Raw genomic sequence first — 15,525 nt, 5'->3', positions numbered from 1 at the left:
AGTTTAATAGGTACAAAACAATATCTTTGTTGCTTTGCTTTGTTTTTTTATTCATGTTTGTTTCCTATGTTTATTTTCTCTTCATTGTTTTATTTAATTTGCCTGTAATTATAACGCACATCTTTGTCTTAATACTTTTTGTCTATTTTGTTAAAACTTAGCATGTTTTTTGTTAAAACTTAGCATGTTTTTTCTGTTATATACATTTTAATAGTTAAGTTCAACTTTTTCACTGTATCTTTTCTATACCTTTCTACTTTATATGCTTCATTTTCTTACATTTAATTATTTAAAAGTACATTTAAAGAATTAAAATTTCTTACATTTAAGTTTTTAAGGATTTAAGAGCTATTAAACCTGTTTTGATTGGTCTTTCATAGTGTTGTTGTTGTTTTTAAAGAATAATATTCCTGTCTTTTCTTCAGAATTGGGAGGAATAGCAGCTGTTTCTTAAAAATGCTTATTCCCAGGCTCCAGTGCAGACCTATACAGAATTTCAGTTTCTAGTGATAGGGCCTGGAAATATGCAGCAGCAGCACCACCACCCCTGCCCTGCCCCTCCATGATTCTTATGTGTGCAATAGAGTTTGAAAGCTAACTTGTCCTTTTTTTTTTTTTTTTTTTTGCCTTAAAACATTTTTTTTCCCTCCAATACTGTGTTGTCTGGAATTCATGCAAAATATTAATTAAATATTCTTTAGATATTTGGAAACCATCTAACTACTTTTTAAAAAACTAATAACATAGGGGCACCTGGGTGGCTTAGTTGGTTGAGCATGTGCCTTTGGCTCAGGTCATGATCCCGGAGTTCCAGGATCTAGCCCCGCATCTGGCTCCCTGCTCAGTGGGGAGTCTGCTTCTCCCTCTGACACTCTGCCCTCTCGTGCTCTCTCTCTCAGTCTCTCCCAAATAAATAAATAAAATCTTTAAAAAATTAAAAAAAAACTAATAGCATAAAACAAATGGACATTTTCCAATTTTATTTGTGTATAGTATGTAGAATTTTGAACATAGCTCAGTGGAATAAAGGGAACTTTCTGATGTCTTCCTGTTTCCCACTAGTAAACCTTAGCATTCTGAAACATGTATTACCTACTGCATGCTAGAAACTACTCAAAGATTTAGGAAGTGAAGTTTCCACTCAGAAAAGGTTGACACTCTTGTGAAGATATCTTTACACAGCCAACAAATAAGTTAATGTGAAGTTTGATATGATCAACCTGTAATAGGCACATGGAGGAGGAGTGATTTGAGGAGTGTAGAAAAGCCTTACCAAAGGGAGGACATTTGTGCTGTTCCTTGAAGGAGTACTTCATAAAGTGGATCAAGGTGAAGCGTGGCAGTGCAGTCAGTGGGAGTAGCTCGAGCAGTAATATAGGGTATGAAAAACCTTGTTGAGTTTGAGTGATCCATCAGTGGTCCTTTATGGCCATAGCTGTGGGGAAGGGTACGTGTGGAAAAGTGTCAGTAGAAGATGAGGCTGAGAAGGTGGAATAAGCAATTTCAATTAGATTCCCAGCAAGGTTGTGTCTATTTTTTTAATTGTATAAAATAATCTAAATTTTTTATAGAAGAATACATATGTAATAATTTGTTCTGGGAACAGCCAATAAAGTTTTGAAAAAGAATAGGGGAGGTGGAGGGGGCTTTCTTTTCAGATCTTAAAACATTCTGTAAAGCCACTAAATTTAAATCATTATGGCATTGGCATAGGAATACGTAAATAGTTGAATAGAACACATTCATAAGTAGATTCCTGTATAAATGACAATTTAGTATATGACAAATTGGTGTTTCAGTTTGGTCGGAAAGGATGTATTTTTAATAGATGATGATGGCACAACTGCCTGTACACTTACAAGAAAATAAATTGCATCTTTCCTTACAGAAGTAAATTCCAGATGAATATAAAACTTCAGTGTGTAGAAATAAACAGTTGTTTTGTAGGAAATCTGGGAGAGTACACATACACTTTAGGGTTACATTTTCACACTTTTGGACCTAGTCCCATAATAAATGTATTTTACACCGTGACCCAGAAATATGCATTTCTGAAGAGTGAAACAAATTTCACAGAATATTGCTTACCTTTACTATGTGTGATGCCTTTATTGTATATCTTATTCCATGTAATGAAAAACAAAAGTGTTACCATTACATTTATTTCATGATGCACAGTTTGAGAAACACTGATGGAGGAGAGGGGAGACAGAAACCACCTAAGCCAGACTCAAGCTGTAAAATGTAAATATGTGACTAGAACAATGAAATTTCACTTCATAACTACCAAATTCTCAAAGAAAGAAAGAAAAAAGCAAGCAATTCCTGGCAGGAGATAGTGAGAGGAGGGAACGGCTCTCATCCATTCTCAATGTAGATGGAAGTTGTTACAGTTTTTTTTGGGAAGCAATCTGGCAAGACCTACTAACATTAAAAACAAATGTCCTTTGATCCAATAGTTTCATTCTTGGGGACTTGTTCCATAGAAATTAAAAGGCCAGTGTTTATATGAACAAGCATGTTTATTGCATCATTTCCTGGTACCAAAAAATGGGAAATGAAATAAATACACATCATTAGGAGACTGGTTGAATAAGATATACCACACCCATGCCATGGAATGTTACACAGTCATTAAAAGGAATCTATTATTAGTTGGAAGGACGTTCACAAGGCATTGTTGAATGGAAAAAAAAAAACAGATATAGAAAAGTATACACTGCCTATCTATGCAAGTATGTAAATTATTTTAATATGATTGAGTTAGAATAGGACAAACACAAGAGGAAATGTTAGGTTGGCAACATGGATTATCTATCTAGGAAAGTGAATTATTTGGACAGGACATGGAGCTAAATAAAATGAAAAAAAAAATTAAAACTACCTTAAAACAAAAAGTTTTAAAAAAGAAAGTCCCTGTGGTGTAATATTCTTGTGCATATATGTAAGAGACTGTGTGTAGCGTGTATATGTATATTATACTGTACTGTATGTGTATGTGTGTGTGTATATATACATATATATAGACTAAAAAAGGTGAGAAAAAATGTGTTGCATGGGAATATAAGTTGTCATCTGATGGGGATGGCTCCCTATCAGAGCTTTCCATTTTCCCCCTTCCATTATTTTGGGAGGATTCCTTATAAACCCAAGGAAACTGAGGCAATCTTAATAGTCACATTCACCCTTCCTTCAAATTGTAGGTACCTTGTTAGATGCTGGTCCATCTCTCTTGCCTTCCCATTTTCAGGGCTTTTTTTTCAGAGGGGAACATCAGATCTCACAGGGTACTGAAAGGTACCAGGGTCCAGAGTCCATGAGATTCCCGAAGCACCTGAGAAGATTGAGTAGGGTTGCGGGTGGGAGATACGCAAGAGGGGAAGGGGAGGTGGTGGGTTCCTCTGTATGGAAATGAGAAAGAAATGTAGTTTGGGACCAGTCTGTGAATGACTTTGACTTTGTGCTAAGGAGTTTCATCTTCATTCTGCAGGCCTGTAATTCTCAAATGCCATATCCTCTTGAAAAACACTGATACTTGTTGAGCTGGAATGAGGTTTTTTGAGATAAAAATGAACAATGCTAGTCTTTCCCAGTGTGAAGAAAAATTAACTTAAGGGATAGAACTTTTTTTTTTTTTTTAAGGGATAGAACTTTTTAAAGATTAAGGGTACCCATGTATTTTGCTTAAACTCTGTTGACTGGGCATACAGATTTCAGAACAAGTAGAAGTTGAAAGTTAACAGAAATTAATTGGAAAGAGCTAACCATCCTTGATTCTCTTCATGAGCGTGGTGTTTGTGATTGTAACATTTACATTGCATTCATACAGATATGTTTTCTGTGGCTGAAAGTTTTTCATTTGCATGGTAGACAGATCATTTCATGGAGAATACACAGCACAGGGAGAAGCAGTACATGCATGGAGAATGTATAAGATAGGGAGAAGGTAGTACATGCCATGGTTGAGGGAATGGTCCCTGGAACCCAACAGATATGGATTCACACCCAGCTCCACCATGTTATGGCTCTGAAGCCTCAGGTAAGTAGCAAACCTCTCTGTGTCTCAGCTTTTTCATCTGTAAAATAGAGATAACATTTATTAATATTCATTGAGTTGGTTTTTTTTCAAGATTTATCTTTAGGGAGAGAGAGCCTGCGCACACGCATACACAAACACGGTGGGGGGAGGGGCAGAGGGAGTAGGAGAGAGAGAATCCCAGGCTGACTCCCTGCTGAGCGTGGAGCCTGATGTGGAGCTGGATCCCATGACCTGAGCTGAAACCAAGAGTCGGGAGGCTTAGCCGACTGAGCCATCCAGGCACCCCTGTTTTGATGATTGCATGAGTAGCATGTAGTAAATGCTCAGTGAGTGGAGCTCTTACAGTATTTTCTGAAGAACACTGTGACTTCCAGGTGTTCCATTACTAGAAATTTGTGTGTCACTGCTGCAGGGAATGAAATATTCTCAAAGAATTTTATGTCTGATTTGAGGACATTGGTGGGAAATTGCAGGGGTAAGTTTCTAGCATGTAATAGGTACTTGGAAATTGTTGACTGAAAAATCTGGATCTTGGAGTAAACTCTTTCCTTTGTCTTCCTTTCCTACTTAGTGTGCTTCATTCTGCTGTCTTTTTCTATCCTGGAACATAGAATGAGGAGGGCTCCCTCTTGCTATGACTGCCAAATCAGATCATTTTATCCCCTTGCACAGTGATGTCTGTCCGAGTTCCGCTCCGGCGCTTCTGAGGCTCTTCGGGGAGGTGCTCAGACAGCTGCTTCCCAGGGTCTGCCTTCCTCCCTGATCTTGCCATGAGGCTGTTTTAGGACTTTCTCAAAACATTTAGATGTGTATTTTTCTGTCTACTTGGCATTGTGTTTGTAGCTGCTTTATCTTTCCATGTAGGGTAAATCTGTGTTTTACTTATTTTTATTAATTTGCAACAGTGTAATTTAACATAATTCTGTTTTGTCTTTTCAGGTGCCATTTGGATAGTCCTTTAGCGGCACGATGTACTCTGAGTGGAGGTCACTGCATTTGGTGATTCAGAATGATCAGGGCCACACGAGTGTGCTGCACAGCTATCCAGAGAGCGTTGGGCGAGAAGTGGCAAATGCAGTGGTCCATCCCCTTGGGCAGGCCTTAGGTACCCCTTCAGTGGCTGGTAGTGAGAGTTTGTTAAAAACTGACAAAGAAGTAAGTGTTTCTTCATTTCATTCTGTGTGAAAACAAAATTTTTTTTATTGAAGCATTTATTTGACATTGTCCTTTTAATGGGTTTCTCTCCAATGTAGTACAACTTTCTTAATTTTGACCTTTGTTTGGGTTGAGGGTTGGGGCTGAGAGTTTGTGGGGGTCACGGAATAGGTTGTACCTTTGTGCTGCTGGCTCCTTACTAGCCAGACCCAACTCTCCATTTGAGCTGTGTGCCCAAGACAGAGGCTTAAGTGTCAGCCCTTTCCCTTAAGCTCTGGGCCCAGTCTTCAGATTTTTATTCAGAGGTGTGTTTGGAAGGTCTTCACTGCTACTCCCATATGGCCTCTAACTGAAGGCCTATCTTGTATCAAGTTTTTCAGGCTGCACATATGCACTGAACTTGAGGCCCTCCTGTGTCTCCATGTTTTGCCTACCCTTACCTGACTCTCAGGTTTTAGAGTGCTGCAGAGCAGCTAAGCCCGTATGGCTCTGAGCCCAAGTCGTTGGAATGGGGGTTGTGTTTGCTGTCCCTAAAGATAAGGGCTCTTAGAGTGGCTTGGCCTGGAGGTGGTCCTCTGTTCTTGGGTTCTGGTGACTGGGCTGAAGTGAAGTGTTCAGGGGCAGGACATGAAGGGACCCTGAAAATGGAGGGATACAGGAACTTGCTAGTGTGATGTCTGGCTAAGATATGGGATTAGAACTTTGTCTCTGTGCTTGAGGAAGTTTACACAACCTTCAGACTTTGGGTTAACTTATATTCCAGACCCACTTTTTCTCTTCCTTATTTTTTGATTTCTTTCTGATGAAGGAGAGATTAGACTTAATCTAGATAGAAAACTGGATACAAGACTAAAGCTTATAGTTCTAAAGGCAGTTTATTTACCCTCCGCAGGCCATGGGTTGCCGGAGGACGAAGCCCCTCAGTCTGACGAGCGGTTTTTCTCTCTTCAGAGTACCTCAGCAGAGACTTACCCTGAGCACCAGAGCTTGCCCTGGTGCACTCTCCTCTTGCTGGCTCTGTAGTCCTCTCCTGGGAGGAGATGGCACATGAATAGATAGCGGTGCTCTGGGGCAGCCCTTGTTTGTTCTCCTTCCCCGCCCTTAAAAAGATATGAGAGAACAGTCCTTGAATCCAGTGTCCTCTAGAATTATACAATTGAACTATTATGAAGATATCACCAGAGATGTTTTCTCCTTTGTCTTTTCATCTGACAATTATGGACTTGCTGTCCCTTTTAAAATCCCTTCTTATGTGTGGTTAAATTCCTCCCACCCTCCTATATTTGTCACAGCTTCACTGTGGTATTATAGCCTTTAAAGTTTATCACTGTTGTAGATAATATTGTATTATATTATCTATGTTATATTGCTGTTACATAATTTTACCCTTAGTCTTTGTAGTTGTTTTTGAGCTTAACATTTTCTCGACATGTATTTATCTTGTTAGATTCAGCTTTGTTTTTTTGTTTTAAACTGTTTGAAGTCTTTTCGAATCCTGAATAGTTAGCTATCCATTTTAGCTTTGTGATATCTACAGATGGTCAGCCTATAATCTGTTTTTCTGTCTTTTCCTAAGTTAAAATCTCAGCAGGGCCTTTGGCATGCCACTGGGCACCTTCTTCAAAATGATCTTGGTACATTAAACCACTGTGTTCTCTCATCTTGTGTTTCATCCACTTATAAATCCAGCCATTCTACCATCCTCTGGGCCATAGGTCTCCATCTTGTCCAAAGGATATCCTGCATCTGACCACATTTCTTGCTAAAACCCAGGTCCCCCTTAGCCAGACAAGGCTATTGATGGTATGGTGAGAGTGGCTTCAGATGTCTAGCTGCAAGACTAGGGTCCAATTTTCTAGTTTTACCATTTCCAAACCAGTGACTTGGGCCAAATTGCTTAATCTTCCTAAGTGTCAGTTTTCTTTTTTTTTTTTTTTTAAAGATTATTTATTTATTTATTTATTTGACAGAGATAGAGATAGCCAGCGAGAGAGGGAACACAAGCAGGGGGAGTGGGAGAGGAAGAAGCAGGCTCACAGCGGAGGAGCCTGATGTGGGGCTCGATCCCAGAACGCCGGGACCACGCCCTGAGCTGAAGGCAGACGCTTAACGACTGTGCCACCCAGGCGCCCCCAGTTTTCTTATCTATAAAGTGAGGATAGTTTACCCTCTCACACAGGGTTATTTTGATGATTAGATGATATTTATGAAAGTTGCTTTGTAAATTGCCAGGGTTATGCAATTGTCCACTGCCTTCATAGTAACCTTGTTAGTAAAGGAATGAAACTTGTCTAGCATGACTTGTTCTTTTTGAGTAGGCTGGTTCCCAGTGATCATGCTTCCGTTTTATAAGTGCTCGCTGATCATCTGCTTAGTGATTTGTCCCAAGTTTCGTCTGGAATTCACTGAAACTTTGCAGTCTACAGTATCTGGAATATTGTTTCATTCTCTTTTGCAAATCATGCTGTTTTCCCTTTCTGCTCAGATCGTATTCATTCTTCATGACTGCAGGCAGTGGTTTGGCAGTCCCTTAGGCAAGTTCTCTCAGCCTCTGTGATGTGATGCAGATGGGTCGAGAGGCCGGCACTAGTGCGGCTAAGTGCCTTGTTAAGATCTTACCCAGCTTAAGTCTCTTCTCACTTGTGTTTGTTCTTACCTTCCCATGTTAATTATTTTCTTTGGCAGAAAAAGAGTTGAGCGGTTCATATCCTTCCTTTTGCTTGTTAATGTTGCATAATGTGGACATGGAATATGATTGAATTTATGTAGATGATTTCCTAAGTGACACACATACCTATATACAAATTCAAAGGAAAAATATAGCTAAAATTTTCTATTTCTGTGCCTCCAGTTTCTAGGGAAAATCAAGATGGCCCATAATTGCTTTTTATTTCACATAGCAAACAATAATAATGTCTAATGGGTAAAAGCCAATGTGGGCTTAATATTTAGAAATAAGTAATTTATTTTCTTCTTAAATATTTTGCTTAGGAAATGTGTGAGCACATTTTATCCATGGAAAGTGCATTCTTGAGAATAAATCTGATGATACCTAATTGAGATGAATATACTGTCACTTGAGAGGTTTTGTAATAAAAGAGGTAAATATTTTCAATCAGTCTACTGAAATCTAGTAGGGAGTTGTGATAATCCTGTATGTATATTTTCTTTTGTTCAGGTGAAATGGACCATGGAAGTAATTTGCTATGGACTGACCCTTCCGTTGGATGGAGAGACTGTAAAATATTGTGTTGATGTATATACAGACTGGATTATGGCTTTAGTATTGCCGAAAGATTCTATTCCATTGCCAGTTATTAAAGAGCCTAATCTATATGTTCAAAGTATACTAAAACACCTGCAAAATCTTTTTGTACCTAGGTAAGCTATACCTGTCTGGCCTGTTATCAGGATCATAATAAAATATTCATAAATGTTACTTTTTTATATTAATAGGAGCTGATTTCATTGTTAGTTTTTTGAAAAGTGACTTTCATTACTGTTTGAAGAATGTATTAATATTAATGAAAAGAGATGGGCTTATATAATGTTTACTAAGAGTTTTTAACAACTGTGTGTTCATTAAAGGCTTTTGGTTTCCTTTCTAAGATAGCTGTTAGATATTAAAATGCTATAACCCCTTTCCCCTCCATTCAAAATCATACTTTTATCTATCATAGTTCTTTTCTCCACTTAAGCTAAAGGCAACTAAGTCTACTACCTTAAAATGAATTTTTCCTGTGAGAGAATGAAGACATTGAAGTAAGCAGACTTGAAATTATTATGAGCAAATTCATAGTAGGCCAAAAGATTATGTTAACAGTTTGTTACTGATTTTTTTTTCTCCCATCTTCAGAGACAAAGACCTTAAATGTCATAGTATGGGGTATGTACCTTATTTGGGCTTAAAATTTTTTTTCCAGCAGCGCCTGGATGGCTCAGTCAGGTAAGTGGCAGCCTTCAGCTCAAGTCATGATCTCAGGGTCCTGGGATCAAGCCCCACATTGGGCACCCTGCTTGGCAGGGAGTCTGTTTCTCCCTCTCCCCTGCTTGCACTCTCCCCCTCTTGCACTCTCTCTCTCAAATAAATAAATAAATAAATCTTAAAAATTTTTTTTTCCAATTCTAAAAGATTATATGTCATTGTAAAGAGTTTGGGAAATACAGAAAATAATGGAGAAGAAAGCATTAATTATTTCTTATCCATTCATGAGGATTTCCTTTAAGGAAAACCTGTCTTTAGCTATTTTTTAATGTCTTTGAAAGAGGCAGAGGGGCTTGCTTCCTTTTGGAAAAGTTCTTGTTACAGCTTTTTCTTTATCAGATGGTGAGGGACTTTGAATCATCCAAAAACTACTCTATAAATTTTAACTTTTTAAGTTTAGAAGGAAGATTACTTTGGGGGTGCCTGGCAGGCTCAGTTGGTAGAGTATGCAACTCTGGATCTCAGGGTTGTGAGTTTGAGCCCCACATGTGGCATTGAGTTTACTTTAAAAAATTACTATTTTTAAAAAATTTTATTTATTTATTAGTGAGTGAGAGAGAGAGAGAGAGAGCATGAGCGGGGGGAGGGCAGAGGGAGAGGGACAAGCAGACTCCACACTGAGCAGGGAGCCCAACTCGGGGCTGGATTCCAGGACCTGGGATCATGACCTGAGCAGAAGGCAGACGCTTAACTGCCTGAGCCACCTAGGCACCCCCCCCCCAAAAAAATTTTTTAAAGAGTTTTAGAAAGAAGATTACTTTGTAAAATTTGAATTAAAAAAAAATCTCATTGAGAACTGTGATGTGTAGGATCAAGTATAAACTCCTTGCCTTGTGTGAAATGCTGGCTGTAATCTAGCCAGATTATCTGCTGCTAATTCTGCCTGAGCCCTGCTCATAGGTCAGACTCATAAATTAAACATTCCCTTAAGACTCCTTAATGATCTGCATCTTCACGTGACCTTTTGTCATCTTCTTCCTCTTCTCCCTCTCCTGGTTGTCCACATCTCACTCTTGTTGGTCAAGCCTTGCTTGACCATCCAGACCCACGGTGACCATACCTTTTCTGAACCAGTGTGGTACTTCCTGTGTCACTCCTTTATGTCTTCACTGTTTTATTGTTTATCTTTTAAAATGTGTGTGTCTCATTTCCCCAGCTAACCAGATTGAAGGCAAGAACTAGGTTGTCCGTATTTTGGGCTTCCACAGTACCCAGTGCAGTACTTATATTACTTTAGATGTGAATTAAATATTCGTTGCTTGTATTTATTGATTTCAAATAGAAGTAGTAACAGGAAGTAGTTGGCAGTGATTAGCATATTACTTGTGTCTAAGCAGGCTCTTCTAAAACGGTGTAATAGTTTTACTGCTTTTGTCATTCCATGTAGGAGACTAATTTACTGGCTTTTTCCTTGGGCATGGGACAGTCTGATGAGTAATATTGTCACTGTGTTTCTTTCCTGTTTGTACTCTCACCACCTCTCCGTGTTCAGTTCATTTGTATTGATGAAGAATATCACTGGCATTTGAGTTAATTGGGCTTTTGCTTTTTTTCCCTTTTGAGAACATGAGTACCTTGTTCATTAGCTTGTTTTTTCACGAGTGTGTGTGCATTCTTTGGAGAGGATACTGAACTGAGTACTAGAGTTCTCCTGGCCAACAGTTCTGGGGAGCTGAATATTTTCAGTGCTAAATATTGCAAGTTATGATTTCCTCTCCGTTTATTGGAAGTATCAGAGTTTTTTTTTTTTATTCAGATCACAAAATTGTCGTCAAGTTTACTTAGTTATTTTTATAAAAAGTGACACTCAAAATGGAAGAAACTTTTTGCCGCTTTGCTAGAGATAAGTCGGTGGGGGTAACCTTTCTCTTTTTGCCTATCAGTTTGACCTCTTTTTTTGTTTGAGTAATTGAAGAGTGAATCATCTTTTAAAATTGATTAGGGTTTTCATTGCTCAAATATATTGTAGTTTAAAAAATGTAATATTCTTCTAAATCAGTGGTTGGCAAACTTTTTTGATAAACAGCCAGATAGTAAATATTTTAGGCTTTGTGGGCCATACTGTGTCTGTTCTAACTACTCACTCTGCTGATGTAGAGAAAGCAGCCATAGATAATGTATAAATGAATGAGCATGGCAGTGTTCCAATAAAACTTCAACAAGAACAGATGGCAGCCAGATTTGACCCAAGGGCTATAGTTCACCAGCCCTTGTTCTAAGAATGGTTTTTCTGAAGATCACAAGTTCTTTTTGAAAATATTGGGGGGAAAGGAGAATCTCTGGTGTTTAGACCTTTCTGTTTATTTTTTAGTAAAGATGATCTTGTTTCTCTTAGCTTTAGAAACTTGGACGCTGCTCCTGAATGTAGGTCTTCTTAGTGAGGCTACAGTTACCTACAGAGCTGATGTTTCCTTTTGTACCAGTGGACGGGTACCTGGAAGTAGTGAATAGGCCTAAGTTACTGGCTTGGAGTCTTACCACTAGCTTGGAAGAGTGTCAGCCCCAGAGCTAGTCTGTCTGTCTTTTTTTTTTTTTTTTTTAAAGATTTTATTTATTTATTTGACAGAGAGAGAGAGACAGCCAGTGAGAGAGGGAACACTAGCAGGGGTAGGGGGAGAGGAAGAAGCAGGCTTCCAGCGCAGAGCATGGAGCCTGATGTGGGGCTCCATCCCAGGACCCTGGGATCACGCCCTGAGCCGAAGGCGGACGCTTAACGACTGAGCCACCCAGGTGCCCTCGAGCTATTCTTATTTCTTATTCTGGACTTCTTATATGGCTAGATGAGATTTGGGGCTATTAGATAGTTTTGTACTATTCTTCAAGTAGCCAGAGCAACAGACACAAACTTGAGCCTCATGGCTTCACATGAACTGAATTCACCTCCAACTGAACATGGGACATCTCCCTGCTCTTTGGGAGGGCTTGGTCTTTTCCAAGTGAATGTCTCATTTTACTCTAGGTAGGACTTCCTTAGGAAAACCTTAGTGTGTCATTTATTTGCAACTTTAGGGTAAGTGTCTGGTTTTCTGGGCCATGGCCCAGAATCAGAATCTTCGATCTGAAGGTGGGGCAGGAGTGGTAAGGCCACTCACTTCATTTTCTAGATTTTTTTGAGGAAGCTCTGTTTTATCAGTTCTTTGTGACATAAGTCATAATACAGAAACTTGTCCTCAAGATTTATTTCAGTAATATTAGTTACTTGTCTTAAGTTTCACATAGGAGGTCCGGAGGCCAACTCACCACTCATTTATGCAGTGAGTTTCCTACTATTTTCAAAATTCTTAGGTCGTCCACTTTGGAAAGTAGGGATAAGGGGCTGGGGCTTGGACCTCTGTCTTCAACTCAAGCCCCAGTACTTTGATCTGTTTTATTCTCTTGAGAAAAAATGGTCCCGTGGACTAAAGAGAGTTATGAAACTTTTTTCTAGTTTATCTTGGGAACCATTGGAACCCCCATCTTAGGTTAAGTTGCTTTTTTCATTAGAACAGCAGTAGCAGGGTGTTCAATTCTGAGGCAGTCGCCTCCATACCTCATCAGTTTCAGGGACCTGTGAGGATATTCCATTGGGTCTGTAGGCTCTTCTTTACCAGACATCAGCTTCAGTGCAACTGTGAACACTATGAATTCACATTCCAAATTCTTGTGAATGTGTGTTTAAAAAAGTTAAAAAAGAATACAAAGGCCATTCTACTTCAGTCTGAGTAACAGAAGGGGCTGTGGGTGTTTACTCATTCATTCAGCAGAAAATGGTGTGCTTGTTATGTGTCAGGCACATTTTAGACTTAGAAAATCCAGAGGTGAAGTTTCCATTCTGCTATCCCTCCCCCCCCCCCCAGGAGCTCTTCAAGCTCTCATAGGAATGGCAGGTTGAGATCCCAGAGAGCCAAACTGTATGGTGGTGAAATAGCTTTGAACTGAAGAGGCTGCACCTCGTCCTGTCTTCTGATGCTCTTGGGGAGTGTCATTGGACCATTGCTTGCTGTGTCCATAAGTCGCCTGTCCTCAAGCCTTTGCTTTCTCTCCTTGAGGCTTGTCAGTGATATGTCTGTCTTCTTCAGACAGGAACAGGGCTCCAGTCAGATCCGACTATGCTTACAGGTCCTGAGAGCCATTCAGAAACTGGCCCGTGAGTCATCCATCATGGCACGAGAAACGTGGGAAGTCTTACTGTTGTTTCTTCTGCAGATTAATGACATACTTCTAGCCCCGCCAACGGTGCAAGGTCTGTTTATGTTTTTTCTAATTTATTTCCGAGCTCTGGATACAGTTCACTTTAAACTCAATGAGTAGTAGACTCAGTAGGGATTTACAATTTGGCATGACATTTGACAAACTAAGGTTAACAGGTCTTAGAATGGGAGCCCTCATAGGTGCAATATGAAGTTATTTTACTTTCAGTGATGATTTTGCTAATGTAGGGAGAGACTCAGTGCACTGATGCATATTTGATAATGATAGGAACAGTACAGAGCCTATATAGGAAAGAACTAACTGAAGTGGAACCTGTAAGTACTGTACCTGATTACAAAGTAGTTATCAAAGTAGACACTGAAAACTTGACAGCTGCAGAAGATATTTTGTTCAGCAAATGAAACATACAAAATCTTAAGGGTTCTATTTGAGCTATGACAGTATGCCACTCATTACCTTGTCATTAAGAAGCCTCCAGCTTTATGCCTTCAGATTGTATTTTAGAGGCCCTGCTGTGTATGTTACAGCACAGTGTACACAAACTACGTTGATATTCTAGTTCTAGGTTCCCTTGTTGCCTATTCATCTGTGTAGTCTCTTACTAACAGACATGCAAGTGTGTGCTTGTGATCTCACACAAATGCAGTGTCCAGGAAATTACCTAAAGGAAATCACAGAATTCCACCGTTGAAAGTGAGTCCATAGTAGGAATACATTGTCTGTTATGATGATAGCTAGCCAGTCATTGACTCATTAGATCGTTGGTACACAGTCTCCATGCCAGGGATCTCAGCAACTCAACACAGGCAGTTTCTCCCCTTCTGGGGCTCATTATTGTTGAAACTTCATTTTTGCTTATTTGAGATATGCATCCTTGTAACTTTTCCTACTAATCCCACGTTTGCCTTGTGGAGCTATGCAGAGTACAGACCACTGCTTTTCTCCCTAGTTCCGGGGCTCGGAGCAGAGGAACAGGTCTGTTTTCATGGTTGAGGCTCTGTCCTGCACAGCACCAGTCCTTTTGCTCCCTTCTTTGTCTCCCTCTCCCCGAAGGGTAGCTTTCAAACACCTGAGTGTTTTACAGCAAAGTTTGGAGGTAGAAAGACCTGGGTATTTATTTGCTCTGATTCCTTCACTTACTAAGTAAACTTGGAGAGGTTACTTAAATTTTCTCATCTAAGTTTTCTCTTCTTCAAAACGTGTTTAATTGATAATTGGTAAAAGATACAAGTATCTATCTTGCAGAATTAATGCGAGGAATATGGGAGGTCATGTGTAAAAACCAGTCAGCCAGAAACTGACCCAGTAGTCACACATTATAGACATTCTTCCTTCCCCTTCTCCTCTGTGTCCCACTTGCTGGAAGATAAAGATCTTTGATAAGAATTGAGCAGGGTGACTTGAAAACTTTATAAATGATAATTGGTTGACGTAGTCATTATTTTCTTCATAGGAGCTCCTAAGAACAGTTTCTCATTCTTACTTATTAAGTGGCTGTTTGAAAGTCAGAACTTAACATTGCAGTTATTTTGATTTTTTTGACCACTTATCCCAAATCAGTGAATTAAAGATTTTTCTTTAAAAGTAAGTATGCCAAAGATGTTTTCTTTTTGTTGGTAAGGTGGCATTGCTGAGAATCTAGCAGAGAAGTTGATTGGTGTTCTCTTTGAGGTTTGGTTACTAGCTTGTACTCGGTGCTTCCCAACACCACCTTACTGGAAAACAGCCAAGGAGATGGTGGCGAACTGGAGGCACCACCCGGCAGTGGTGGAGCAGTGGAGCAAGGTCACCTGTGCGCTCACTTCAAGGTAGGTTACCATCATTGACTTGCCTTCCTTCATCCACCTGGTCTAAGACAGCTTTCTCCTAGTTCCATGTCTTCCTGGGATTCATGGACTATGTTGTGAAAAGTCCATATCCTGTGTCTGTTATTACTTGTATTTCAGGTGTAGAATCAAGCTGCTTTTTAAAAATGGATATAGCAGTTCGGCTACTGCCTGGCAAATCTAAAACCTTCAGATGAAGTACGGAGAACCAGATAAATTCAGCACCCTGCCTCCCTTGCCAAAATCCCATTCTTAATTTGATTACTAAAATACCATGATAATTATTTTTAAAAAACCGTAGAAAGGTATAAAAAAAGTTAAGTTCACTA

At 39.4% G+C, this 15,525-nt stretch overlaps 1 protein-coding gene across 2 annotated transcripts in view; it reads left to right on the top strand.

Annotated features, from left to right (window-relative positions):
- RALGAPB (Ral GTPase activating protein non-catalytic subunit beta) overlaps positions 1-15,525 on the top strand; it is an 85,233-nt gene that overhangs the window by 7,615 nt on the left and 62,093 nt on the right. For both annotated transcript variants that reach the window (XM_026503494.4, XM_026503495.4), the window contains exons 2-5: positions 4,979-5,194; positions 8,373-8,575; positions 13,238-13,401; positions 14,992-15,178. In XM_026503494.4, coding sequence (XP_026359279.1) covers positions 5,009-5,194; positions 8,373-8,575; positions 13,238-13,401; positions 14,992-15,178 — 740 coding nt within the window. In that variant the 5' untranslated portion in view covers positions 4,979-5,008. The remainder of the gene's footprint in view (positions 1-4,978; positions 5,195-8,372; positions 8,576-13,237; positions 13,402-14,991; positions 15,179-15,525) is intronic.

The sequence above is a fragment of the Ursus arctos genome, unplaced genomic scaffold, assembly GCF_023065955.2.
Source record: "Ursus arctos isolate Adak ecotype North America unplaced genomic scaffold, UrsArc2.0 scaffold_16, whole genome shotgun sequence".
In the NCBI taxonomy this organism is placed as follows: Eukaryota; Metazoa; Chordata; class Mammalia; order Carnivora; family Ursidae; genus Ursus; species Ursus arctos.
This window is presented reverse-complemented; position numbering and strand designations above follow the sequence as displayed.